The sequence below is a fragment of the Hypanus sabinus genome, chromosome 7 (genome assembly GCF_030144855.1).
Source record: "Hypanus sabinus isolate sHypSab1 chromosome 7, sHypSab1.hap1, whole genome shotgun sequence".
In the NCBI taxonomy this organism is placed as follows: Eukaryota; Metazoa; Chordata; class Chondrichthyes; order Myliobatiformes; family Dasyatidae; genus Hypanus; species Hypanus sabinus.
In genome coordinates, this window is record NC_082712.1 from 169421868 (window position 1) to 169448173 (window position 26306).

At 39.9% G+C, this 26306-nt stretch overlaps 1 protein-coding gene across 7 annotated transcripts in view; it reads left to right on the forward strand.

The window, feature by feature from the left end:
• The first annotated feature begins 1110 nt into the window (after nt 1-1110).
• The window catches only part of zgc:101566 (Transmembrane protein 263-B-like), a 255596-nt gene continuing 230400 nt past the window's right edge, over nt 1111-26306 (forward strand). For 2 of the 7 annotated variants that reach the window (XM_059976080.1, XM_059976083.1), the window contains exons 1-2: nt 1423-1556; nt 12822-12930. In XM_059976080.1, the coding sequence (XP_059832063.1) occupies nt 1551-1556; nt 12822-12930 (115 nt within the window). In that variant the 5' untranslated portion in view covers nt 1423-1550. Of the gene's footprint in view, nt 1300-1412; nt 1557-12821; nt 12931-26306 lie in introns of those variants that run through there. The other 5 variants (XM_059976082.1, XM_059976086.1, XM_059976087.1 and 2 more) reach the window with 4 other exon arrangements.

Genomic DNA, 26306 nt, shown 5'->3' on the forward strand with positions numbered 1-26306 from the left:
AGTTCAAGGAGTTTTACAATGGAATAAAGTGGAAACATGAAAATAAAAGATAAAAATAAGAATGAAAATATGAGACAAAAAGTTGCTAGCTATAAGTAAGGTGAAGTAAAAAGGTTTTGAGTTGGCATTTAAAGTGTCAACTGATTCTGCATCCCTTAATTGTCTTGACAATTATCTTTCGAGGGATTTTGTTTATATTTAGGACACCAGTGAAAGAAGAGCTGAGAGCTCGAGGAGGAGTACAAAACACAAATAATTCTGTGATGTAATCCAGTCCCAGAGTATTGAGAGCTTTAAAAACAAGTAAAAGAACTTTAAAGTCAATTCTAAATGATACCGGAAGCCAATGCAGAGTAGCTAGGACAAGAGTGATATGTTCCCTCATCCTGATTTTAATTAAAAGTCTAGCAGTGGTGTTCTGAATGGGATGAAGTTTCTCAATAGGTTGCTTTAGTAATCAAATCTATTTGATATAACTGCACGAATGTTTTTCAGTATCATTGCATGACAGAAGTGGATATCTCTGAAGTATCGAAATGCTGCTTTGGTCACTTTCTTCAAACATGAATCAAGGATAACACCCAGGCTTGCTTCTTCTGATTTTACAAGGGAAGCCAAGTTCCCAGGTTTATAAATCCATGAGGTAATGCTAAAGGGAAAAATAAACAACATGCTGAATATAGTGTTACAGTTAAGAGGTCCATTTGAGAGTTTTAACACAGCAGGAAAGAAGCTGATCTTAGGCAAGGTATTGTATATTTTTCCAGAATGACTGGGGTCCCCATATCTTATGGTCTTAGCGTTTTATGGTAGGGTCCTTAATTATGCTGAAGAGAAAGAGGGATAGAATGGCCAGTGTATTGAGTGTGATGGTGACATGGCTTATGGGATCTGGAATTCCTGGGTGCCAACCAGAGAGGAGAGCAGATTGGGACAAGAGGGAGATCAGAGTGTGCAGGGAAGCGCAGAAGTGGCGAATTGCGGTTGGAGGAGTTGCCACTGAATGCATGGAGAGTGGGGATAAAGGCAGAGGAGGGGTCATTCATCAGTGCGGGTGCCTGTAACGGGAGGAAGGTTTGGGCACGCGCATGAGATGGTGGTGGGGGAGAATCAGAGTACGTACAAACGGAGGGAATCAGGGTGCGCGCAAGCGACTCAAGGTGGAGAGGTGGGGGGGGGAGGGTCAGGGTATGTGCACGCGTCCGCGCGAGATGGAGGGGCGTATCGGAGCTCGTGCACGGGACTGGCGATCAGTGGCCGAGCGCGTGCACGCACAGAGGTGGAGGAGTATCGAGGAAGGTACGCAGGACCTTGATCCCGCCGACCAGACCGGATCCCGGAGCGCGGTCACGAGAGTGGGGAGGCGCCACTGCACCAACACCGGGGCGGCGCGCAGGGGGAGGGTCGGGAGCGCGCGGGAGGCGGCGGCGTCAGTCCTTGCGGACGCATCTCGCGTTGCACGGTAGCGGCGGTCGGTGCGGCGGCGGCGGTAGTAGTGACGGAGTGGAGCGGGCGGGGGCCGCGGGCGGAGGGGGCTTGGTACGACTACCATGAAGGTGAGGGGCAGGCGGGAGGGAACCCTGAGGCCTCCGAGTTTGCAGACTACCTCCCCCTCCTCCCCAACCCACACACGCCCCGGACCCTCCTCACTCCGCGACCCCTGGGCCCGGGCTGGGGGTCGGAGCTAGGCCTGACAGCCATCCGCAGAGGCACTGCTTTGCATCCAGACGAAAATCCGGCGCTGACCCCGCCGGCGAAGTTGCTGGAACCTTCCCTCCAGTCGCTCCGGGGGTTTGGATGCAACGTCTGACAACGTTGCGGCGTTTATTAAATCGCAATAAATTGTACTTACTCCTCTTCAGTCTTCCCTTGTTAAATTTTCCCCATGGAAGTGGACTGAAGACAGTTGGAGCTAGGATCTGTACCCCGCAGTGCGGTACTGAGAGAGAGCCGCCCTCCCAGCCCGTCCCCTCAAATCCCAGGGCAGTTCTCCAGAGTAGGGGGCGATCCCTAGTTGTCTTGAGGATAATATTTATCTCTCGCTATTTACTAAAACATGTCATCTGAACATTTTCGCGTCGTTATTTGTGGCATTTTGCGATGCTCACGTTGTCCCCGTTCCTACGTTTGAACGGCTATCTAAAGTTACTTTAGTGGGATACACGAGACTATTAATGCTGGACTCTAGGAACCAGTCTGCTGGTGGAACTGACCCAGTCTAGCAGCATCTATGGGGTGGGAGGAATTGTTTACCTTCTTGGTGGAAATCATCCAACTGGACTCTAGGTTGTTCTGAAAGGGAAAGCGAAGCCTTTCCTGTGAATGGCAAACCTTTAACTCGGAACTGAATTTCTCATTTGTCATCTAGTTCAGGCAAAGTGCATTGGAATGAACGAACTCAAAGCAGTTTTGAATGGGTTGTCCCTCTCAACTCTTTGTATTGACTGTCTCCTTTCTACCCCTTCAACACAAATGAACGGTCTCAACCCAAAACACCAATTATTTCCTTCTAATGTTGTTTGGCATACTGAGTTTCTCCAACAGTGTGTTTTACTTGAGCCTGCCTGTCTTTTGTGCTTACCAGGACTTAAAGCTTGCTGGAGATTAGCTTTATTTGTCACATGTACAGTATTGTGAAAGAGTCTTGGGGACTTATGTGTAGTTAGGGTGCTTAAGACATTTGCCCAGTACTGTATTTGTCAACATGGAGCGGAGGATGAGTTTGTATATCTGGCGCAAGCAAAGGGTGTTGGGATGGTGAGAGTGGAGTGCCTTAGGAGGGGTGTGGAATAGATGGCAGAGAAGGAGTGCCAGGAGCTGGGGGGGGGGGGGTGGGGAAAGGGGTGGGGTGAGTGCAGACAAACCCAGCCCTGAGACAACAGGCATTTGATCTAAACAATTGGTTCATTGATCATTACAGAATGTCTCTCTGGTGTTTCCCTCTCCCTTTCCCATTTCCCAACCGTGATTCCTCTCTCCCTGCTCCCTTTCTACTCTCAGTCCACAGTAGAGACCCATATCAGAATGTCTAAGACTTTTGCACAGTCCTGTACATCAGTAAAATGCCTTGCTTGTGGAAATGACTAACACAGTTAGCAGCCGACAAGGGTCACCATGCTTCTAGTGTCAATGTAGCATGCTAATGTTATTGTTATTTAAATAAAAATGGTAAAGTATCTGTAAGAAGGTTCAGTTTTCGATCAATTCAATTTTCCAGCTCTTTTCCCCCTAGCTCATGACTTCAGTGTAGTCACTGTTCCCTCTAAGCTGTTCAGGTGCATGGCTGCATAGGAACTGAAATGCTCCCACACACATGGCCTTTGCTGCTGTGCAGCTGGGGTTGTCTTTTCATATAATGTTAATAATTTTTAAATCTATGCTAATATAATTATTAAGTACCCTGTAATTGTGTTAATATAATCCATAAATTTTCTAAACACTAAACGTATCACAATCTTTGAAACATTTTAGAGCTTCAGCATATTTACATTATCAGTGTTTCAAGTTACAACTCTATTACAAATTGCAACAATATCACACAATGGAAGTTGGTAGCTCATCCTTAATAAACTGCAGGTCCTCTCAATGCTGACACCACCTAGTCAAAACATTTTATTTTTACCATTATACCTCTCAGTTGTTTTGACGGCCTAACATCATTTACTTGTGTTGCGGGCTGTATTTCTTTGATCTGTAGAATCTATATTCAGATTTTTGTTTGGTAAGTAGTCTTTCAAAAAATCCATAATCTAATAAGGATTTTGTAATTGGAAAAATTGTTAGAACAAGATAAAAATTTGTTTCTGTAAAATTGTGTGCATGACTGTGGTTATTTTATTCACGAACCATAGAAGTTTTTTTGTACTGTATTTTATACCCTTCAATTAATCAAAAATATGCAGTTTTTCAATTTTCATTCTAAATATTGATAGTATGCATATTACAAAAACATTTAAAGCAATGGTAGGTTTGTACAGCTGTAAAGAAAAGAATTTATTGATCCCAAAGGAAATTGGGTTTTGTTACAGTCGCACCAACCAAGTATAGTGTAGAAATATAGCAATATAAACCAAAATAATAATAAGTAAATAATAATAATAATTAATAATAAGTAAATTAGAAACATAGAAAATAGGTGCAGGTGTAGGCCATTTGGCCCTTTGAGCCTGTACCGCAATTCAGTATGATCATGGCTGATCATCCAACTCAGAACCCTGTACTTGCTTTCTCTCCATACTCCCTGATCCCTTTAGCCACAAGGGCCATATCTAACTTCCTCTTAAATATAGCCAATGAACCGGCCTCAACTGTTTCCTGTGGCAGAGAATTCCACAGATTCACCACAGTCAGTGTGAAGAAGTTTTTCTTCATCTCGGTCCTAAAAGGCTTCCCCTTTATCCTTAAACTGTGACCCCTTGTTCTGGACTTCCCCAACATCGGAAACAATCTTCCTGCATCTAGCCTGTCCAATCCCTTTAGAATTTTATACGTTTCAATAAGATCCCCCCTCAATCTTCTAAATTCCAGTGAGTATAAGCCTAGTCGATCCAGCCTTTCTTCATATGAAAGTCCTGCCATCCCAGGAATCAATCTGGTGAACCTTCTCTGTACTTCCTCTATGGCAAGAATGTCTTTCCTCAGATTAGGGGACCAAAACTGGACACAATATTCTAGGTGCGGTCTCACCAAGGCCTTGTATAACTGCAGTAGAACCACCCTGCTCCTGTACTCAAATCCTTTTGCCATGAATGCCAACATACCATTTGCCTTTTTCACCGCCTGCTGTACCTGCCTGCCCACCTTCAATGACTGGTGTACAATGACACCCAGGTCTCGTTGCATCTCCCCTTTTCCTAATCAGCCACCATTCAGATAATAATCTGTTTTCCAGTTCTTGCAACTAAAGTGGATAACCTCACATTTATCCACATTAAATTGCATTTGCCATGAATTTGCCCACTCACTTAACCTATCCAAGTCACCCTGCATCCTCTTAGCATTCTCCACACAGCTAACACTGCCGCCCAGCTTCGTGTCATCCGCAAACTTGGAGATGCTGCATTTAATTCTCTCGTCTAAATTATTAATATATATTGTAAACAACTGGGTTCCCAGCACTGAGCCTTGTGGTACCCCACTAGTCACTGCCTGCCATTCTGAAAAGGTCCTGTTTACTCCCACTCTTTGCTTCCTGTCTGCCAACCAATTCTCTATCCACATCAATACCATACCCCCAATACTGTGTGCTTTAAGTTTGTACACTAATCTCCTGTGTGGGACCTTGTCAAAAGCCTTTTGAAAATCTAAATATACCACATCCACTGGCTCTCCCCTATCCACTCTACCAGTACTCCTGAGGGTGCAGTCTTACAAACAACCTTTAAGTCATGTCAAAATCTTGCCAATCTTGTAGTCCACATACCTCGTGATCTGTTTCATCAACTTTCCAACCCATAAGATTCGAGGTTGTTTATTGTCATTCTTCTGTACACAAGTGTAAAGGAGAACAAAGTAATTGTTACTCTAGATCAGATGCAGCTTAACAAAACACAAACATATGGAGCAAAATAAGTACAAATATAAAAGCAATGGTATGAACACAATGTCCAATTAACTGTTGTACATACAGACTGATGTATGTATGTAAAGGTGCTAAATGCTGTGTATGTAGAGATGGTGGGGTGGCTTAATGTGTGGAGGTGTTGATCAGTCTGATAGTTTGGGAAAGTAATTTTTTGAGTCTAATGGTCCTGGTGTGGATGTTGTGTATCCTCTTCCCTGATGGGAATAGGACAAACGGTTCATAAGTGGGGTTGGCGGGTTCCTTCATGATAATGCTGTCCTTTTTCTGACTCATTTCTGTATATATGTTCTTGATGGCTGGTAGATTGGTGCCTGTGATATGCTGGACAGTTTTAGCTACTCACTGTAGAGTCCTCCTGTCCACCACAATACAGTTTCCGTATCAGTGATGCAGCATCATAAAGTGCCCTCCAATGCGCATCTGCAGACGGTTTTGAGTATAGGTGTGCATAGACTAACTCTCTTCAGCCTCCTCAGAAACTGTGTGTTTTGTGTTAGGTATTTTAAATCCCTTCATGCTGTAATATTATGTGGTTCCAACTGTTTAATAATTTTCTATTTCAGTATTTTGAAGTGGATAATGCATTTTCCAACATAATACATGATTTGTGAATTTATTTAACCTATTGGTATCTCTCTTGCAGACTTTCTGTATTCTACTCACAACTTGCTAACTTGCTTCTCATTATATGATCGGCAAGTTTAGCTTCAGTATATTTGGTCCTTTCATCTAAATTAGGTGTTCTCAAAATTTTTATGCCATGGAGCCTGACCATTAACTGAGGGCTCCGTGGATCCCAGGTTGGGAACCCTTGATCTAAATCAACAGTAGAGAGTACAAGTAGTTGAGGCTCTTACACTGTGATACCCCATGAGCTATTGACTGGCAATCTTAAAATCTATTTTTTCCAGATAATGTTTTCTGTTGGTTAGCCACTCCCCTATCCATAACAATATATCCTCCAGCATTATCCCCATATGCGGTTATTTTTATTTTACCTTTTATGTTCACCATATTGAGTGCCTTCTGGAAATCCAAATGCAGTGCTGCTGGAGCCAAGTATTTCTGGACAAAAGTAAAATCGTGCAGATACAAAACAAAAATAGACAATGATGGTCAGCCTGTCTGGATGGAGGAACTGGGTTGGAATAAGGTGCAGCATTCATGATTATCACTAAATACCATGAACTGAAACTCAATATGAAATTTATGAAAAGACTTTGCTTTTACTTCCGTAGGCTTGCATCTTAAAATGATTAATAATTTTAATTATCTTAATCTTGATTGTGACTTAAGAGCAACAGTTGAATTTTGTGAAATTATGTACCAAATCCAAGTCAAATCAATTTATTCTTTGTTTTGAATCAGAGTTTAAGAACACTTATAATTATTGTAACATGGTGCCAGAACTTTCATAAGGCCACTGTTGTAGAAAACAGGCCATTAGTATGTAAAAATAACAGGATAATTAATAATTCACCTGTAGGAAAGGATTATGTCCATGTGTTTTATCCTGTATGCAGGAGAAAGCTTTGATATTCCATTAAATCTTGGTTTGAAATTCAAAACTGAAAGCTTTCTTGAAAAGTTATATAAATGTAAATGCCTTTATTTTAGGTTTCCAGTATCTGCAGTTTTTTAAAATTTTCATTTACTGTAACATTCTGACTGATTTCATCTTCCAGTCATTCACTTGCTCATGAATACGTACAATATTTCATAATATAACATTTGACTACAAAGTGAAATCTAGCTGCATTCACATTTTAACTAAAAATATATAATGTAGACTAGTGCAACATAGGAACAGGCTCCTCAGCCCATGATTTCTCTGCCAAACATGATGTTCGATTAAACTTAATCCCTTTTGCCCGCACATTATCCATATCCTTCCATCTGCCTGCCTATTTATATGTCTTTCTAAGAATCTCCTAAATGCCTTTATTGTATCTGCTTCCGCCACTACTGATTTCTTAAGGTCGTCTTCAGCCTCTGCTGCTCTGGAGAAATCAACCCAAATTTGTCCATCCTCTCCTGAATAGCATCTAATCCAGTTTTATGCAGGATGTTACAGTAAGCATACGAGGCTTTGGATAGGGCGAAGAACAGCTGAATAGTGATAGTGAAGAACATTTTTACTGTGCAACACATGGGTTTCCTCTGGATGTTCTGGTTTCTCTTCTCATTCCAAAGATGTACCGGTTAGAAGGTTAGTTGGTCATTGTAAATTGTGTTTTGGCTAGAGTTAAATATAGTGGTGCTAGAAAGTTTGAGAATCCATTAGAATTTTCTCTATTTCTACATAAATATGACCTAAAATGTGATCAGATCTTATGATAAATCTGGAAAATAGATAATGAGCTCGATTAAATAAGTAACACAAAAACATACTTTTTAATTTTATTTATTGGGAACAATGATCCAATATTACATGTATTTGGTGAAAAAAGTATGTGAATCTTTGCTCTCAGTAACTGCTGTGACCCTCTTGAGCAGCAGTAACTTCAAAACATTTCCGGTAACTGTTGATCAGTCCTGCACATCGGCTTAGAGGAATTTTAGTCCATTCCTCCTTACAAAACAGCTTCAGCTCTGGGATGTTGGTGTATAAATAAATAAATAAAAGGTCAGAGCTGTGGAGGAATCCTTGGCTGTTGCCTGCAGCAGCTGCTGCAAGTCAGAAACATCCTGATCTGAAAACAAATTGTTCTTACTTCATATCCATTGGTTCAAGTTTCTGGAACTACCTTCCATTCAATATTGTGGGAGTAGCTTCACTTGAAACTTCTGCCTTTCAAAAAAACTATTCACCAGCTCTTTAAGAGCATTAAGGGGAGGATGTTAACTGTTGGCCATACCTGTAATACTCCCATTCTGTGTGCTTTTAGAACTGTAGGGGACATATAATGAAGCATTCTGATGCCTGTTTAGAGATCAGTGTGGAAAATGATGTGCTAAGTGTTTTTTAAAAGAGTTTTTTAAGAGACTTGACTTTATTGAAGTTTATGTGTTATGTGAACCTCAGTTCTCAAGGCTGTCCTCCTAGGACTTCCATTGAACTTGTCATCAACATATAACCTGCAGCACCAGGGGTCTCAACATACTCGACTACAGATGTACTATGATTTGGAATGCCTGCACTGCATTTCAGGAAATCTGGTCACATGGCTGTCCTGTTACCTGCATAAAGAGCAAGGCTGCAGAGGTGAGGACAACAAAGTGGTGGTCGTGGGAGGCAGAGGAACAGTTATGGGATTACTTTGAGTTGCTGGACTGGGCCTTGATCAAAGAGGAATAGAAAGAGCCGGTGCCTCTTCCCCAGGGCGCCACTGCTCAATACAAGAGGACGTGGCTTTAAGGTAAGGGGTGGGAAGTTCAAGGGGGATATTAGAGGAAGGGTTTTTCCTCAAAGAGTGGTTGGTGTGTGGAATGTACTGCCTGAGCCAGTGGTGGAGGCAGATGCACTAGTGAAATTTAAGAGACTACTAGACAGATATATGGAGGGATTTAAGGAGGGGGGGGGGTTATAGGGGAGGCAGGGTTTAAGGGTTGGCACAACATTGTGGGCTAAAGGGCCTGTACTGTGCTGTACTATTCTATGTTCTATAAAATTTTCCCCAATCAGAAACCCTGGATGAACCATAAGATCTGCAATTTGCTGAGGGCCAGATCAGTGGCATTTAAGTGTAGTGACCAAGTAAGATGCAAGAGATCCAGGTACAATCTCTGGAAAGTTGTCTCAGGTGTGAAGTGGCAATTCTGGACCAAACTTGAATCACTGAAGGATGCGGAACTGTTGTGACGGGGCTTGAATGCTATCACCTCTTACAAAGTGAAATCAAGTGACATTGGTGACAAGGCTTTGCTCCCAGATGAGCTTAATGCTTTTTATACTCGCTTTGATTGTCAAAAATGGGGGCAACTTCACAAACTCACATTGTCCCTTTCTGAGGCCGACATGAGAGCATCCTTCAGGAGGGTGAATCCACGGCAAGCATCTGGCCAGGATGGGTACCTGGCTAAGTACTAAAGGTCTGTGCCAATCAGCTGTTCACTGAGATCTTTAACCTCTCGTTTTGGCAGTCTTGACGTATCCACCTACTTCAAGCAGCCTTCAATTATACCGGTGTCTAAGAAGAGCATGGTAACCTGGTAACCTGTCTCAATGATTATTGTCCAGTAGCACTTTGCTGAAGGGCTTTGAGAGGTCAGTGATGAAACATATCAACTCCTGCTGTAAGTGCCATTACAAAGAAAGCACAACATTGCCTCTACTTTCTTAGAAGTTTGCGAAGGTTCAGCATGTCATCCAAAACTGACCAGCTTTCATAGATGTGTGGTAGATTGTATATTGGCAGGGTGCATAGTGGCCTGGCTTGGAAGCACCAATGTCCTTGAATGGAAAATCTGACAAAAGGTAGTAGATACAGCCAGTACATCACAAACAAAGTCCTTCCTGCTATTAAGCACATTCATACGGAGTGCTATTGCATAAAAGCAGCATTGATCATCAAGGACCCCCACCATCCAGTCCATGCTTTCTTCTCACTGCTGCGATCAGGAAGAAGGTACAGGAACCTCAGGACTTACAGCACCAGTTTCAGGAACAGTTATTACCCTTCAAGCTTCAGGCTCTTGAACCAGAAGGGATAACTTGCCCCTTCACTGAATTGTGCCTACAACCTTTAGATGCACTTTCAACGACACTTTATTTTATGTTCTCAATACTTTTTGCTAATTAAAGTTTTCTTTCTTATTGTTTTTGCACATTGGTTGACTGTCTGGCCTGTTGGATGTGGTCTTTCATTGGTTCTGTTGTATTTCTTGTATTTAATATGAATGCCCGCAAGAAAATGAATTTCAGGATTATATATGGTGATATATATGTACTTTGTTAATAAATTTACATCAAACTTTGAATCGCAGACACTGGTTGATCTTTCTCCTCTTGTTAGGCAGCAAGGTATCTTTAGAGTTAAATTAGTGTTCTCAGCTTTCTGATTCTGTACAAACCAGGGCCGTTGGACAAAGTTGCTTCATGTGAAGCCTTCCTTTCTGTTATGTAAGAATTATGCTTTGAGTAATTCAATACATTGTGCATTTTTACTGGGAAAGAGATTGAGGAAAGTGTTGGAAGGTTAATATAAATAGGTCAGAATTTGGATTAGGGTGGCAATGATGATTATCAAATGATCATTGATTATCCATGTTGGTGCTTTTGGTTTGCAATATAAAAATGTATTCCCAAGTGTTTCAAAAGCAACCTTTTATCTGTGAGCCCATTTTCCTTCTAAAATATTAAAAGATAATTAAAGGTAATTGAACTGGATCTGTGGCTGAACTGACTGACTCGATGGCAATGGCTGTGGCTATGGTCATCGTCTCCTGGACTGGCTTTACTCACTTAAGCAGTTCATGGCTGTGACCTCATTTTTGGAGGTTCTGCAGTATGACGTTTAATGTTCTGTGTGTTACTTGTTCACTTTTTGTTACTTGCATGATTTGCTTTTTCTCATGTTTGATGGTCTCATTGTGTGGGGGTTTTCTTCAAATGGGCTGTGTGGTATTTCTTTGTTTTGTGGCTGCCTGCAAGAAGATGAATCACAAGATTGTATCCTGTATACATATTTTGATAATAAATATACTTAGAACTTTACAAGTTTTAACAAAGGATCTATTGATTGATTAATAAAAGTATTTGTAAAATTATACATGATTGTAGTGAATTTAATTAAAAAGTTCAATGTCACTGAAGTGATTGGCAAACAATATTTAACTCTTGTCAGTTGCACAGCACTTCAAACAAAATAGTTTGTTACATCTGTGAAAGATAATCTAAAGTTCAGCATGAGATGGGAATGGTTTTTATTGCAAGTAAAGCGCTTGGTGTGCAATAATCAAGAAAACTATCACCTTCTATAAGTGCCTTAACCTACATAGAAACAGATAAATACTCCCATGAACACGATTCCACTAGCATCTTTGATGAGGCCCTCATGGGGTCGACCATGGATGTTGTGTCCTAGCTCTCTCGTTGTTGCTGTCAATCGCTATGTAAGCAAAGGCAGTACAATTTGGGGTGCAAGCTATTGACAATGCTGCAAGTTTTGCCCTCTCCACACAGCTGATGAATTCAAAGGAACAGCAGAGATCAGTTACAGTTTAGCACCAGCAGCATACCAGGAGTTGCCAGTCAAGAGTGAACTCAATGTGGGTAACATTGAGCTAGAGTTAACAGCTGGAGTAACTCTAGCTCCAGATTTTCCTTGGTGAACCTGTCTCCATGAGTGGATATAACCGCAAAGCAGCAGAGATTTGAGATCAGAGCTTTCCTTCTAGGTGAGCTGCCAATGCTGGCTGCTGAGCCCCATCTGGCCAGAGCGACTGGTTTTAAAGTGCCAGTAACCTACCTTTGTTTCTTCTCCTGTCAGTAGACACATTTCATCTTTACTATTTGGTTGCTTGAGTTACTTGGTTTGTAACTCTTCAGGTAACTTGCAAGTAGTTTATAACTATTGATTAGGCTAGGTTGCCAAGAGATTTCAAATCCTGTGATGGTTATCTCATATTCGAATGTAGGGTGTCTTGGTGTTTTGAGTGCCATATAACTTGCCCAGATATTTCCTGATCTGCAAGTTAGTTTACGTGACGTGGCTTTGACATAATTTTCATTTGATCGACACCTGACTTTCACTTCAATGGGAAAACAAAATAGCTTCAATTCGATAAAGTAAAATGATATGATTAGCACTTTCTGTGCTATGTAAGAGGGAGACTGTAAACAGCTTGTACAGGAAATTTCCAGGGACAAATTTTAATCAAAAGTAAACTTAATATTCTGAGTTGAGAATATCACACTGCATGTATAAGCACGAATCCAACCTTTATTCTGTAAAACTTTGCAGTGTTGACCATATAAAAAATAAGACTACTGAACTCTGTGTTAATCTTTATTAAAGTGTGAAATATTGGAAGGTTTTGCTTCTGAATGATGTTGATTATGATGGAGCGACTTCTAGTAGTTAATTAGTAATGCAATTTACTCAAGCCTATGTTATAACTGAGACCAAAGTCTTTCAGAGTTCTTCCAGTCTTCTGTTTTATATCCTTTGGCATTTTTCCAAAACCAACTTAATTTGAATGGCATATGAGGAAAGAAGAACTTAAGGAATTTTAAGTTCATGGTTTTCCTTGTATTAATAATATAATTTACTGTATTAATTTTTATTTGAAACAGGGACCAGAGAGACAAGCTCAGATAACTGAAAGCATGGCAGATACGACAGATGTGGCAGAAACTGTTCAGGAAGATATTCCACCTTATCTTAGAGAAGAACCTCCAGAAGGTACTTCTTAATTGTTACATCCTCAATTGCATAATCCTCAAGAAGTGTTGCATAATGCATTATTTTACTGGACCAGAAAATAATGAGCAATGTTGGTACATACATTAATTTAGTCTCAACTGTACGTGGCCCTGCTGATGAATCTCTGTGGCAAGGCCTTCTTTGGGTGTCATGTTACCTGTAATAGCAATAATTAAGACTTTGTATGCATTAGAGAAATTGTCACACAGTAAAACTTTGACTACTAAAATTGAAAATAGAATGCACATATAATTTTTTGTAATATTTTAAGAAAAATTGTATAACTAAATAGTTTATGTCAAAGAAAGTTAACAATTGAAAGGGTCATTAGGGAAATTTGTTACAAAATTATATTTGCTCTGTTCTTGATTTTTTAAAGTGAACTTTTGTGATTTAGCTGTTGGCCTTAATGCCCTTGATATAATGGTGTTCATGTGTTGAAGGTGTTGCTGTGGTGACGTTGTGAGTTAATTTAGAATTTCAATGCAATGAAGGTGGAAGGTTTTCAGTATATTTCCAAGTCAGGATGGTGTACAACATGTCTTCTGAATGTTCCAATGTGTTTGCTGTACTTGTCTTAAATAGTTTGTTTCAGTATTTCCATAGAAAAGCCTACATTTCCAAGTAAAGCCTACATTTACATTTTTGTAATCAGTTCATTTATACATTGAGTAATCTAATTTTTATAATGAAGTAACCACATAAGCTTTGTTATCTCGCACAATTTAATGCTAAGATGCTTTGCTAGAGGTAATGTAACATAGTGGTTCTTTCAAGTTTAATTTTATTGTCATTTCAACCATATACATGTTTACCGCCAAATGAAACAATGTTCCTCCAAATTTCCTTTATAATTTGTATTGGGTGCATTTTCCTTGAGTGTATCCCACATTGTATACTCTTGGATGTTGGAGTGTGCTAATTGATCAGTAACACTTGGCATTGGATAATTCCTTCAGCACAAGGCTACTTGCAAGCACAAGGCTTTTCTCATTAATGACCTTCTAATTGATTTTTTGTCTTGCTTTTATATTCCAAACCTCAGGAGTAGAGCAATTTCTACAGGAATTATTCCAAACTGTATTTTTCCTGAAGGATTCTTAATTAACATTTGTACATGCTTGAGTCTTGCCATTTACTGTACAGGCAGCTCATTTAATTTCCTTACAAGACTAACATTATATCAGTGTGTATCAGTTTGTTTTTCTTATGTGCATATCATGTAGATAAGTTCAAGAAGATTTTGCACAGGTTCTAGTTGAAGAGTGTGCAAAGGCAGCAGACCCAAAACACAAACCTTTCCCCATAGAAGCTTTGTGGCTTCTGTATTTTGGAATATGTAGCATCCAGTAGTGGTTAGCTCTTCCATTGGAAACACATCAAGTTTTCAACATTGTTCTTAGAGTTAAAAATCTTCCATCACTGATGTTTGTTTAAGTGGGTTTTCTTGGGGAAAGTCCTCAAAGCAGAGCCCTTTTTTTTTTCTGGATGATTCTCAATAAATGAATAACACCTCGTGCCTTTCTGTACCTTTCTGGAATGTGCACATTCCAGAAGGATGTGGATTATTTTCTCATCCACACCACAGAGATCTGGGATGTGTGTGTTGGCATTGAGTCTGTGATGTCCATGAAGGTCAGCAGGAGCAAGCTTGCTCTCTACCAACTAGGCAAGATCTTGGCACTTACTTGAAAGTTCTGTTAATGAGGCAAGCTGTATGCACAAGTTACCTTCTTTACATATTACTGCAAGGCTGTGAGGTCATTCTGTGCAGGCCACTGCCTATTTGACTTGTGGTCATAGGTGTTCTTCAGCAGAAGATTTTCTGCAGCAGATATATGGTACAGTGCAGTCCAACTAGATTGGGGTCTCATGGATAGATCCATCTGTTGTAACACTATTTGCAGCAAGAGTCACTGTACACTGTGACACTCAGTTTTTGATTGCCAAGGATCTGTGTTGAGATACAGCCATAGGCAAATGTAGCCATCAGCAGTTCTGCCATTTCCCCCCCACCCTCCAAACTAATTGCTTCCTCTTTTGGAGTTAATACACAGTGCCCCTGTGTACAAGATCTGTTCTGGATCTCCAACTGAAATGGAGGATAAGTTGGTATAGCTGGAGTTCAGGAGTAGGATATGGGCCACAAAATCCTGAGAGGATCTGGTTCCAGGTTCTTTCCTTAAACTGATTGGAAGTGGAGTTCCCACAATACCACTTTCTGCTTCATCTTGCTTCTACATTCCACCCAGTTCTTGTTCTTTGCTTCGACTACTCTCAGCCCAGTGCCTTCATATCAGCAGATCTGATCATGGCTGAGCATGGGCAAATTCCGTCTGGCCTCTGAGGATGGTTCAGACTGGTGGCTAATGTGAACTGGTAGTGGATCTTCACAGATTTCATTGGCGGCCTCCATGCATAAGAAGATCTGAGTCCCTCCACTGCTTGTTAGTCTTATCAAGCTGTTAGTGATTGTCATTTGAAATCATAGCTGTTTTATTTGTTTCTCCAGAAACAAATGAAAATTGCCTTTACAAATAAAAATAAGGGTTTGAAACATTTTCTTTCTATGTAAGTAGCAGAGTAAATAGGCACAGAAATCAGAAAACTGCAGATGCTAGAAACCCAAAATAAAACAGAAAATGCTGGAAATGTTTAGTAGGTCAGGCAGCATGTATAGAAAGTCTTCGACCTGAATAGTTAACCTTTTTTCTCTTTTCATAGATGCTGTCTGACCAACAGAATGTTTCCAGCATTTTCTGTTTTTAGAGTAAGTAGACACATTTCCTGGAAATTGACTTGTTTGCAATTTCAATGAAATTATGTTTAAAAAGGCTTAGTAATGCTTAAACACTTTCCATCTGAAAGCAACTCTGGCAAGTGGCATTCTTGGTGAATCTCTGGCCTCTACAAAAAATTACTGATTTACATAAAAATATACATTTTAAATAAGATAGTAGCTATCAAGAATATTTAAAAACTAGTGAAGTTGTGTGCAACAGGCATTTGTTTTGGGGCTCTTCACTGCGTAGTTGCTGCTGTGAGCATCTCTTGCACCTTCAGATAAGGAGAGCAATGGAGTAAGTCCTCTGCATTCAGACAAGCTAAGAATGTGTTTTCAGAAGTGTGTATGGGATCCCACTGGGTAATAAATTTGAATGAAGGCACTGAGAGAGGAAGACCTGGTCTTTTGTAATTTAGTGCAGTCTTTAACTTTCAATTTTCATAGAAATATAGAAAGCCTACAGTACAGTGCAGGCCTTTTGGCCCACAAAGCTGTGCTGAATGTGTCCTTACTTTAGAAATTACCTAGGGTTACCCGTAGCCCTCTATTTTTCTAAGTTCTATGTACCTATCCAGGAGTCTCTTAAAAGACCTTGTCGTATCCGCCTCCACCAGCATCGCCGGCAGCCCGTTCCATGCACTCATCACTCTTTGCATTAAAAAAAAACTTATCCCTGTCATCTACTTTGTACCTACTTCGAAGTACCTTAAAACTGTGTCCTCTCATGTTAGCCAAGAGGGAACAAGCCTCTTGACTATCCACACCTAATTTTCAATCTATTTCATTACTTTGTTGAATATATAATGAAGTTTTTGTCAGTGACTTTGAAGTAATTTTTATGAATTTTAATCAGATGTCGCTCATTATTTTAATGGACATCATGTACAAGTTTATTAGATCCTTAATTTGGTTTATTGAAGCTTATATTTGTATTGCTATGCAGTTTATATAATTTTATGCCAGTTTAAATGTTCTTGCATGGTTACTGTAATTGCTGCACCCAAATCTTTAATATTGCACAATTATATGAAACATTTGGTCAATGATCTGCATTTAGACAACATAATTATGGTGATACTAAAATTAACAAAGATATTTTTATTTGCATAATGGATTTAGCTGTAAGCTTTGACCTTGTGTCAGCCCCGCTTGTTTATGCAATACAGCAGAGAAACAAGTCTTTCGCTGGGCAGGAGCAAAATTATCTTGGTTATACAGGATATAGAGTTAGTCAAGGGCAATAACAAAAGCTTAGGGTGTGTTGTAGGTAAACATACTATAATTTACATGGAGGGTTACTGACCAGACTTTTCTCTTGCTTCCAATTATTATCAATGATTTCCCTTTCTGTTGGTGAAGGGATTAATTATTACCACAGGTTTTCACGTGGATAAATTGATTCAAATAAAAAAATAGGTTTTAGGTTATCACAGAATTTGAAGCCATATATACAAACTGTATGTTATTTTGCTATAGTCCCCCTTCACTGTTATCCACGTCTTTCATTGTCCCCTTCTTTTGATCACAATTCAATTGAATTAGGTATTTTTGATCTTCATTGTCTTTCTCCAAAGTTAAACTTGTACCATAATGGTCTGCTCCTATCATTCTGATTTTATTTTATCATCCCAAATATCTTTTTTTTCCATCTCGCTACACCTGTCATCACTCATGTTGCAGCTTATCTGATGTTGAAAGCCTTATTTATATCTTGCCCCATCAGCCTCCTGTTGAATTTTTTTTGTACTTATCTCACACCCTTAATTGGTATTAGACCAGCCAATTCAGAATTCTGCTTTTACATCTATCCCACATTAAGTTCTGTCACCTGCCACTCTCACTCTCTCCAACCAATTTCATATCTTCAGTGGCAACCAGGAGCCGACATTGTAAGATAGAAGGCACAACACTAGAGGCCTTTCAGTCATACCTCACCCTGACCCCAATTGCAATATGTAATCAAACATGAGGGGGAAAATGGTTTTTGGACTTCAACATTCAGAGTGCAAACACTAATCAATAAATGGTAACGGACAGATCTTCCATTTTATCCTACTGTAACCATATAACTCTCGCCAGACCTTTTCATTGATTATATTCTGTTTCTTTGTATTTGCTGTGAATGCCCGCACTAAGTTAAATCTCAGGGTTGTACATGGTGACGTATATGTATGTACCTTGATTTTCCTTGGACTTTGAGATCTTTGTTTTGACCCACTGAGCCCTTAGTTTCCTTTGATTTAGCATTGGGAACTGAAATGGAATGTAACCATCTCAGTTTGCTCCTCTTAAAATTCACAATTTTTGACCAAAATATTATTTGTTGAACACTTTCTGTGCATTGCAAACTAGTCCAAGGAACATGCAATGCCGTGAAAGGCAGTATGTAAAAGCAAATATTTGTTTTATTGGTGAAGCTTTTGGACAATCAGTGCTGAAACGGTATCAAATTCATCTGAGAAGTTTTAGAGAAGAATGAATGATATTATTTGTCTTGTTATAATCCCTTCCTCCTCCCCAATCTTCAGCAGCCCATCTTTTGGTTGAGGGAAGAGGAAATTTACTAAGATTTCAATGGTTGCAAGTTCAGCTCTTGTCCCTCGAAGGCATTTCAGGGATTAGCTGCAGATTGTAGCACTGATACCACTAGTCCAGTTAAATCCGCATGTATTTTATAATTTAATACCTTACACTGTCACTCACTGTCCCTCAATGAAGCCTCATTGCAAATTTATTCTTGCTTCATGCACTGGTACAGGCAACTGATGACTTTGGTAATTTGGTTGGAGACAGTGTTGGTGGATGGTAAAGATGAAATACACTGTTGGACTAAAGATATACTCTGCAAGCTCATATAATGAATAGAAATGGCATTCTTGCATTGCTTTTCCCATTATTAGACCTCGTTAAGCTTTATTTCTTTCACACCCCTTTTTATTGAAATGAACAATTTCCCACCTCGTGTTGTTTACAGATTGCAATTGAAGTTAGGGGTAATTGAGGTTAGGGGTAAGGTGAAACTGAAAGATCATTAGTGTTGTGCCTTCTGTCTTGCAGTGTCAGCTCCTGGCTGCTGCCACTGCAGATTTGAAATCAGGCCCAGCCAGAGGTGAATGTAAATTGGTATATAGAAACCAATAGGGGAGTGCTTGTGGCATTTAATACAAATAAAAGTAGGCTGTGTTTACTAAAATGTGCTAAAATCATACCAGTAAGAAATTTGTTATTTTGGCCTTAATTAACAGTGTTTTATTTTAAATTGCCCTTTTGAGACCAGTAGTTACTTACACTGTGCAACTTTTGAGATTTTTTTCTCATTGCTTTCTGTATTTTAATATTTGAATCTATTTGAGCAGTGACAATCAGGATGGTGTCAGTGGCCTTCTGTTCCAGTGCTGCCATTTTTGAGTGAAAACATTCCTTGATTTTAATCTGGTTTTAGAAACTAGAGATAGCCAATCATGTAGTTAGTGAGAGATAAGATTTAAAATCACTGTTCATAATTGGGGTTAACTTTTTGTCATTTGTATGATCAATGAAGTTGTGGAACAATGGAATGAATAAACAGATCTTTGCAGTATCTCCTTAAATATGCCTATTCAGCAATAGCTATATTTAATCTGCATCTTTGATAGTTATCTTGAAGTGATCAATAACACAGATGTAATAATGTTTACTTAATAATGCTGCAAGGGACTATTTAGTGGTGACTCAGTTAGCATGCTCTTGCCTTCAAGTCAGAAGATTGTAAGTTCACAGTACACTTTTCAATGAGACAAATGTCTCAAAAGTCACTTTTGTTGACAAAAATGGTTTTTGGTGCATAAGTTGCAGTCTTTGAACCAAGGTTCCATTTTGAAAAGTACGTCTTTCAGTCCTGTAGGCTACTCTCTTAACAATGCTATCCATTGGTATTGAGGATGTGTTGCTGAGGCTTTATAAGGCACTGGTGAGACCTCACCTTGAGTGTTGTGAACAGTTTTGGGCACTCATCTTAGAAAAGATGAGCTTGCATTGGAGAGGGTCCAGAGGAGATTCACAAGGATGATTCCAGGAATGCAAGGGTTATTATACGAGCAATGTTTGATGGCTCTGGATCTGTACTTGCTGAAATTCGGAAGAATGAGTGAGGATCTCATTGAAACCTTTCAAATGTTAAAAGGATGTTTCCCATGGTGGGAGAGTCTAGGGCAAGAGAGTGCAGTCTCAGGATAGAGGGTGCCCTTTCAAAACAGAGATGAGCAGAGATTTCTTTGCCAAAGGTTGGTGAATTTGTGGAATTGGTTGCCACATGCCGCTGTGGAGGCTAGGTCATTTGGGTGTATTTAAGGCAGAGATTGTTAGGTTCTTGATTGGACATGGCATCAAAGATTATGGGGAGAAGGCTGGGAACTGGGGTTGAGGAAGAGATAAATAAAAGGATCAGCCATGATTGAATGGCGGAACAGACTCAATGGGCTAGATGGTCTAATTCTGCTCCTATGTCTTATGGTCTTATGGATTTTTATATTGGAATCACTTGCCTCTCCATTGTTTTTCACAACTTTGCTAATAACAGAGAGTCTTTTTAATATTAACGAGGTGAGCCTGAGCTCTATTAGTTAAACATTCCATGTACCAAAACCATATTATTTTCTTGTCACTAACCTTGTTCTCCATTTCTTGACTTTCCATTTAAACTGCATTGCAATAACAGTTCCAACTGTTGCCTTGTGTTCAAAGAATACTAAGCTCACTTAACTTCCATCTATTGCGAGTTTTGAGATTCCTGCCACACATCATTCTATGTATGGTTGTGGATGTACATCGATTCAAAAGCATACCATTTACTGCCTGTTTACATTCTGTAAAATGAATGTAGAAAACCATTAAACATTCAATATTGCAACTCACATATGGTGAGAGATTAATCCAAGCTGGCATAAGTGTCCTCAGGGACCCAAAGCTAAACTGCTATTTGAATAGAAGAGATCAACAGCTATGCAGCAGATGTGTAGCTAAATGCAGTGTTATAGAGAGTCATAGTTATACATTGCATGAAAATAGACCTTTCAGCCTGATTTGTCTCTGGTGCCAACCTAAGCTGGTGATATTTGCCTGCGTTTGGCCCATATATTCAATCTTACCAATCCAAATGTTGCTTTCTAAAATTTAGATGTTTTACTTATTTTTAGTTTTCCTTAGTGGAAAATGATGTACAGTGAAAAAAAAATTCTCCAGTAATAACCCAACACTCTTGAAACTGACTGTGGCCTAAAATGTTTGTGTCTCTACCACCATTTGTACTTTTATTTCTGTCAGATTCTGTTTTAGTTTTCTAGTAAAGATTTAAACAGGCATGAGGGCTTTAAATTTTGCTGTCATACACTAAATGCACAGCAGAGGACACTGTATGCTTTAAAATTGTTGCCTACATAAACATGGTAAAACCCATTTGCAGATTTATTTTGTGTGCAAATTATGCAGAACAATAGTTTTGCACATTTGGTTGCAGTAATGATAATTTCCTGGTTGACCTTGACCTTTGGAAAAATGACTCAGGCAGTTCCAGTTATGATTCTTCACATGGCTCTTATTTGTCTAGAAATGACATGTACAAATGGTGTATTTTAGTACACTTACTAAATCATTAAAATACCACTTATTCTGCAGAAATTATTTTTCCTTTCAGAGGACCCTAATGTTTTCAAATGTATCTTTCTTATCTAGTATCAGTATCATTTGAAGGCAAATATCAAAGTAAATTTATAATCAAAGTACATATGTCATATATAACTTTGAGATTCATTTTCTTGTGGGCATGCTCAGTAAATCCAGTAATTATAATATAATCAACGAAAGACTGCATCAACAGGGAGGACAATCAGTTTGCAAAAGACAACAAACTGTGTGAATAGAATAAAAAGAAATAATGTTAATACATAAATAAGCAATAAATATTGAGAACATGAGATGAAGAATCCTTGAAAGTGAGACCGTAGGTTGTGGGGTGGATTCAGTGATGGTGCAAGTGAAGTTGAGTGAAACTATCCTCTCTGGTTCATGTGCCTGATGATTGGGGTGTAATAACCGTTTCTGAACCTGGTGGTATGGATCTTGAAGTGCCTATACCTTCTTCCTGATGTCAGCAGCGAGAAGAATCAGAATCAGGTTTATTATCACTGGCATGTGATGTGAAATTTGTTGACTTATTAGCAGCTGTTCAATGCAATACATAATATAGAAGAAGAAAAAATAATAAATAAGTAAATCTTACTCAGACAGTATATGTGTATTGAGTAGATTAAAAATTGTTCAAAAAAACAGAAAGACGAGATTTTTTAAAAAGTGAGGTAGTGTCCAAGGGTTCAATGTCCATTTAGGAATCAGATGGCAGAGGGGAAGAAGCTGTTCCTGATTCACTGAATGTGTGCCTTCAGGATTCTGTACCTCTGACTAAATTTACAACCCTCTGCAGCTTCTTTTGGTCCTGTGCAGTAGCCTCCCCATATCAGACAGTGATGCAGCTTGTCAGGATGCTTTCCACGGTACATCTGTAGAAGGCTTTGAGTGTATTTGTTGACATACCAAATCTTTTCAAACTCCCAATAAAGTATAGCTGCTGTTCTTGCCTTCTTTATGTAACACCCTAGGACAGGTTTCACTGCTAATGTAATGGTTGGTCTGTAGCAGCATTGTTTGGGTTATGACTAGAGATAACGGGGGCTTTGGAAGGTGTGCTGTCCTAATGAATGGAGTGTTTTATTTCTTGCTGTATGCCTGAGAGCGAGTTGTTCTAGATCTTGATCGGAGGAAGATAAGAGAGAAGATGCCTGAAAGGAGTGGACTTGGAGTGGGGCTGGGAGTCCATGAAGCCTGGGGAGGTTGATGGAGGACCAACGGAAGGGAAACTGTGAGCTCCAACATGCACGTTGGACTGTTTCATTAAAATGGCCTTTTTCTTTTTGTTTTTCTTTACTAACCCTCTAGTCAAATTAAGAATTATAAAGCTAAATCATTTAATTGCATATGGTGTACTGTCTGTTATTTTGTGGTACTGATTTGTAACAGGATAACACATCACGCAGCATCCACACAAACAAGAGGTTTTACACCTCGGATTTCACATGTTTGGCAGCGCCAGAGACTGTCTTCCCTAGACTACTGCCGCTGGCCAAACTTGAGGGTCACGTTTATAACTGCATCAATATGTTGGGACCAGGTTAGATCCTCAAAGATCTTGACACCCAGGAACTTGAAACTGCTCACTCTCTCCACTTCTGATCCCTCTATGAGGATTGGTATGTGTTCCTTCATCTTACCCTTCCTGAAGTCCATGATCAACTCTTTCATCTTACTGACGTTGAGTGCCAGGTTGTTGCTGCGGCACCATTCCACTAGTTGGCATATCTTACTCCTGTACGCCCTCTTATCACCACCTGAAATTCTACCAACAATGGTTGTATCGTCAGCAAATTTATAGATGGTATTTGAACTATGACTAGACACACAGTCATGGGTATATATGTAGAGAGCAGAGCAGTGGACTAAGCACACACCCCTGAGGTACACCAGTGTTGATCGTTAGCGAGGAGGAGATGTTATCACCAATCCACATAGATTATGGTCTTCCGGTTAGGAAGTTGAGGATCCAATTACAGAGGGATGTACAGAGGCCCAGGTTCTGCAACTCCTCAATCAGGATTGTGGGAATGATGGTATTAAATACTAAGCAATAGTCGATGAGCAACATCCTGACATTCTGTTTGTGTTATCCAGGGTGGTCTAAAGCTGTGTATAGAGCCATTGAGATTGCATCTGCTGTTGACCTATTGTGACGATAGGCAAATTGCAATGGGCATCACCTTGGATTTGGGCTGAGCCATTTACACAGCATGTTCACCTACTTGATTTCGAAGTTAAAGTCAAAGTAATTTATCATTGAAGTACATATATATCATGATATGCTAGGATTAATTTTCTTGTGAATATTCCCTATAAATACAAAGACATGCAATGAAAAATTACACACAAAGATGGAAAACCAATGTGCAAAGGACAACTCTGTGCAAATACAATAATACACACATAATTGTAACTGAAAGAATAGTAAAAGATATTGAGAACATGAGTTGTAGAATCTTTGAAAGTGAGTCCATAGATTGTAGAATCTTTTCAATGTTGTGGTGAGTGCAGTTATACTCTCTGGTTCAGTAGCCTAATAGTTGAAGGGTAATAACTTCCTGAACCTGCTGGTGTGGGACTTAAAGCTCCTGTGACTTAAACCAACTTCCTGATGGCAGCTGCGAGAAGACACAATGGTGGAGGCCCTAGTGAAGGATGCTGCTTTCCTTTGACAGTGGTCCTTGGTGGGGAGAGCTTTATCAGTGATGGGCTGGACTTAACCCACCACTGTTTGCAGGCTGTTCTGTTCAAAGACATTGTTGTTTCTGTAGCAGGCCATGATGCAACCACTCAGTACTCTGAAAAGTTCAAAGTAAAATTTATTATCAGAGTACATACATGTTGCCATATATAACCCTGAGATTCTTTTACTGCGGTCATACTTAGCAAATCTATAGAACTGTAACTGTAAAATTATAACTGTAAATAAACTGTGCAAATGCAGATGTAAATAAAATAGCAATAAATAACAAGCATGAAAAAACAAGATAAAAGAGTGTAGTCATCCTTTTTTGTTCAAGAGCCTGATGGTTGAGGGGTCATAAATGTTCTTGAACCTGGTGGTGTGAGTCATGATGTGAGAAGGCATGGCTCATGGATCTCTGGTTTCCCTCTCCCGAAGTCTACAATCAGTTCCTTGGTATTATTGATAGTGAGTGAGAGGTTGCAGTTATTGCTCCACTCAGCCAAGTTTTCAATTTCCCTCCTGCATGCTGATTCATCACCACCTTTGATACAACAGTGGAGTTGCCAGCAAATTTGTGTTGGAGCTGTACAGCTAAGTAACTTGTATATGGTGTAGGAGCTGTAGTCTCCACTGTGCATCTGTAGAAATCTGTATACAAGTTTTAGATAACATGCTGAATTTTCGCAAACCTCTAAGAAAGGAGAGGTTCTGCTATGCCTTCTTTGGAATGGCAGTTATGTGCTGGTTCCAGGACAGATCCTTTGAAATAATAACACAGGAATTTAAAGTTGCTGACCCTATCCATCTCCGATCCCCTGATGAGGACTGGCTCATGGACCTTCAGTTTCCTCATCTTGTAGTCAATAATCAGCTCGTTGCTTTGCTGACTTTGAGTGAAATGTTGTGGCACCATTCATCCAGCTCTGATAGGCTGGTATATTGTTATTTATATTGTGTGTCAGCTTTCCTCTTGTCTGTAGTGTCTAATTCTTCCACCTCATTCCCAAACAAAATCTGTGATTTCCGTGAGGACAGTAAGTAAACTTTTACCTTAATGCACAGCTGAGTGGTCAGATTATCAGTAATATTGGCTATGGAGAGCGTATCTTATGAGGTTGAGTGAGTTCAGGCTTTTGTCTTTGAAAGGAAGGGGAATGAGAGGCAACTTAATAGAGGTGCACAAAATGATAAAAGGCATAGATCAAGTGGATGGCCAGAGACTTTTTCCCAATTACCACCAGAGGCATAATTTTAAGGTGATTGAAGAATGTACAGAGGGCAGTCAGTTTTTTACGTAATGGTGGATGCGTAGAACACTAGAGGTGATGGTAGAGGAAGATGCATTAGGGACATGTAAGCACAACAGATTCTGCAAATGCTGGAAATCCAGAACAATGCACACAGAATACTGGAGGAACTCAGCAGGTCAGGCAGCTTCAGTGGAAATAAATAAACAGTCGACTTTTTGGGGTGAAACTTTCATCAGGACTGGAATGGAAGGGGGAAAATGTCAGAATAAGAAAGTGGAGAGGTTAGAAAATGATAGATAAAGCCAGGTGGGGGGTGGGGTGGGGTGTGGGAAGAATGAAGTAAGAAGCTGGGAGGTGGCAAGTGGAAAAGGCAAAGGGCTGGAGAAGAAGGAATCTGATAGGAGAGGAGGGTGGATCCATGGAAGAAAGGGAGGGGGAGGAGGAGAAGCAGGGAGAGGTGATAGGCAGGTGAGGAGAAGAAGCAAGAAGACAGAGTGGGGAATTGAACAAGAGGGAAAAGTACCAGAAATTCAGGTCATCAGGTTGGAAGCTACCTAGACGGATTATGAGTTGTTGCTCCTCCAACCTGAGAATGGCCTCATCATGGTAAAAGAGGTGTCAGAATGGGAATGGGGATAGGAATTAAATGGTTGAAACTCTTAGGTAGGCACATGGATGATAGAAAAATGGAGGGCTTTGTGGCGGGGGGGGGGGGGCGGGGAAGCTTTACAAGGACAGCACAACATCATGGGACGAAGAACCTGTACTGTCCTGTGTTATATATTCAAGCTTGAGTCACTGGGAATTGGAACAAATACTATCATAATAATATGTTATGCATGCATAAAACAAATGGTGTAATGTGTTGTATGTGTCTGTGTGAATGAGGGAGTGAGAGATTCAGATTCCCTTCCTTGGGAATGAAACTGCATCATACATCCTGCAGATGGCTCCAGAGGAAATAGTTTTA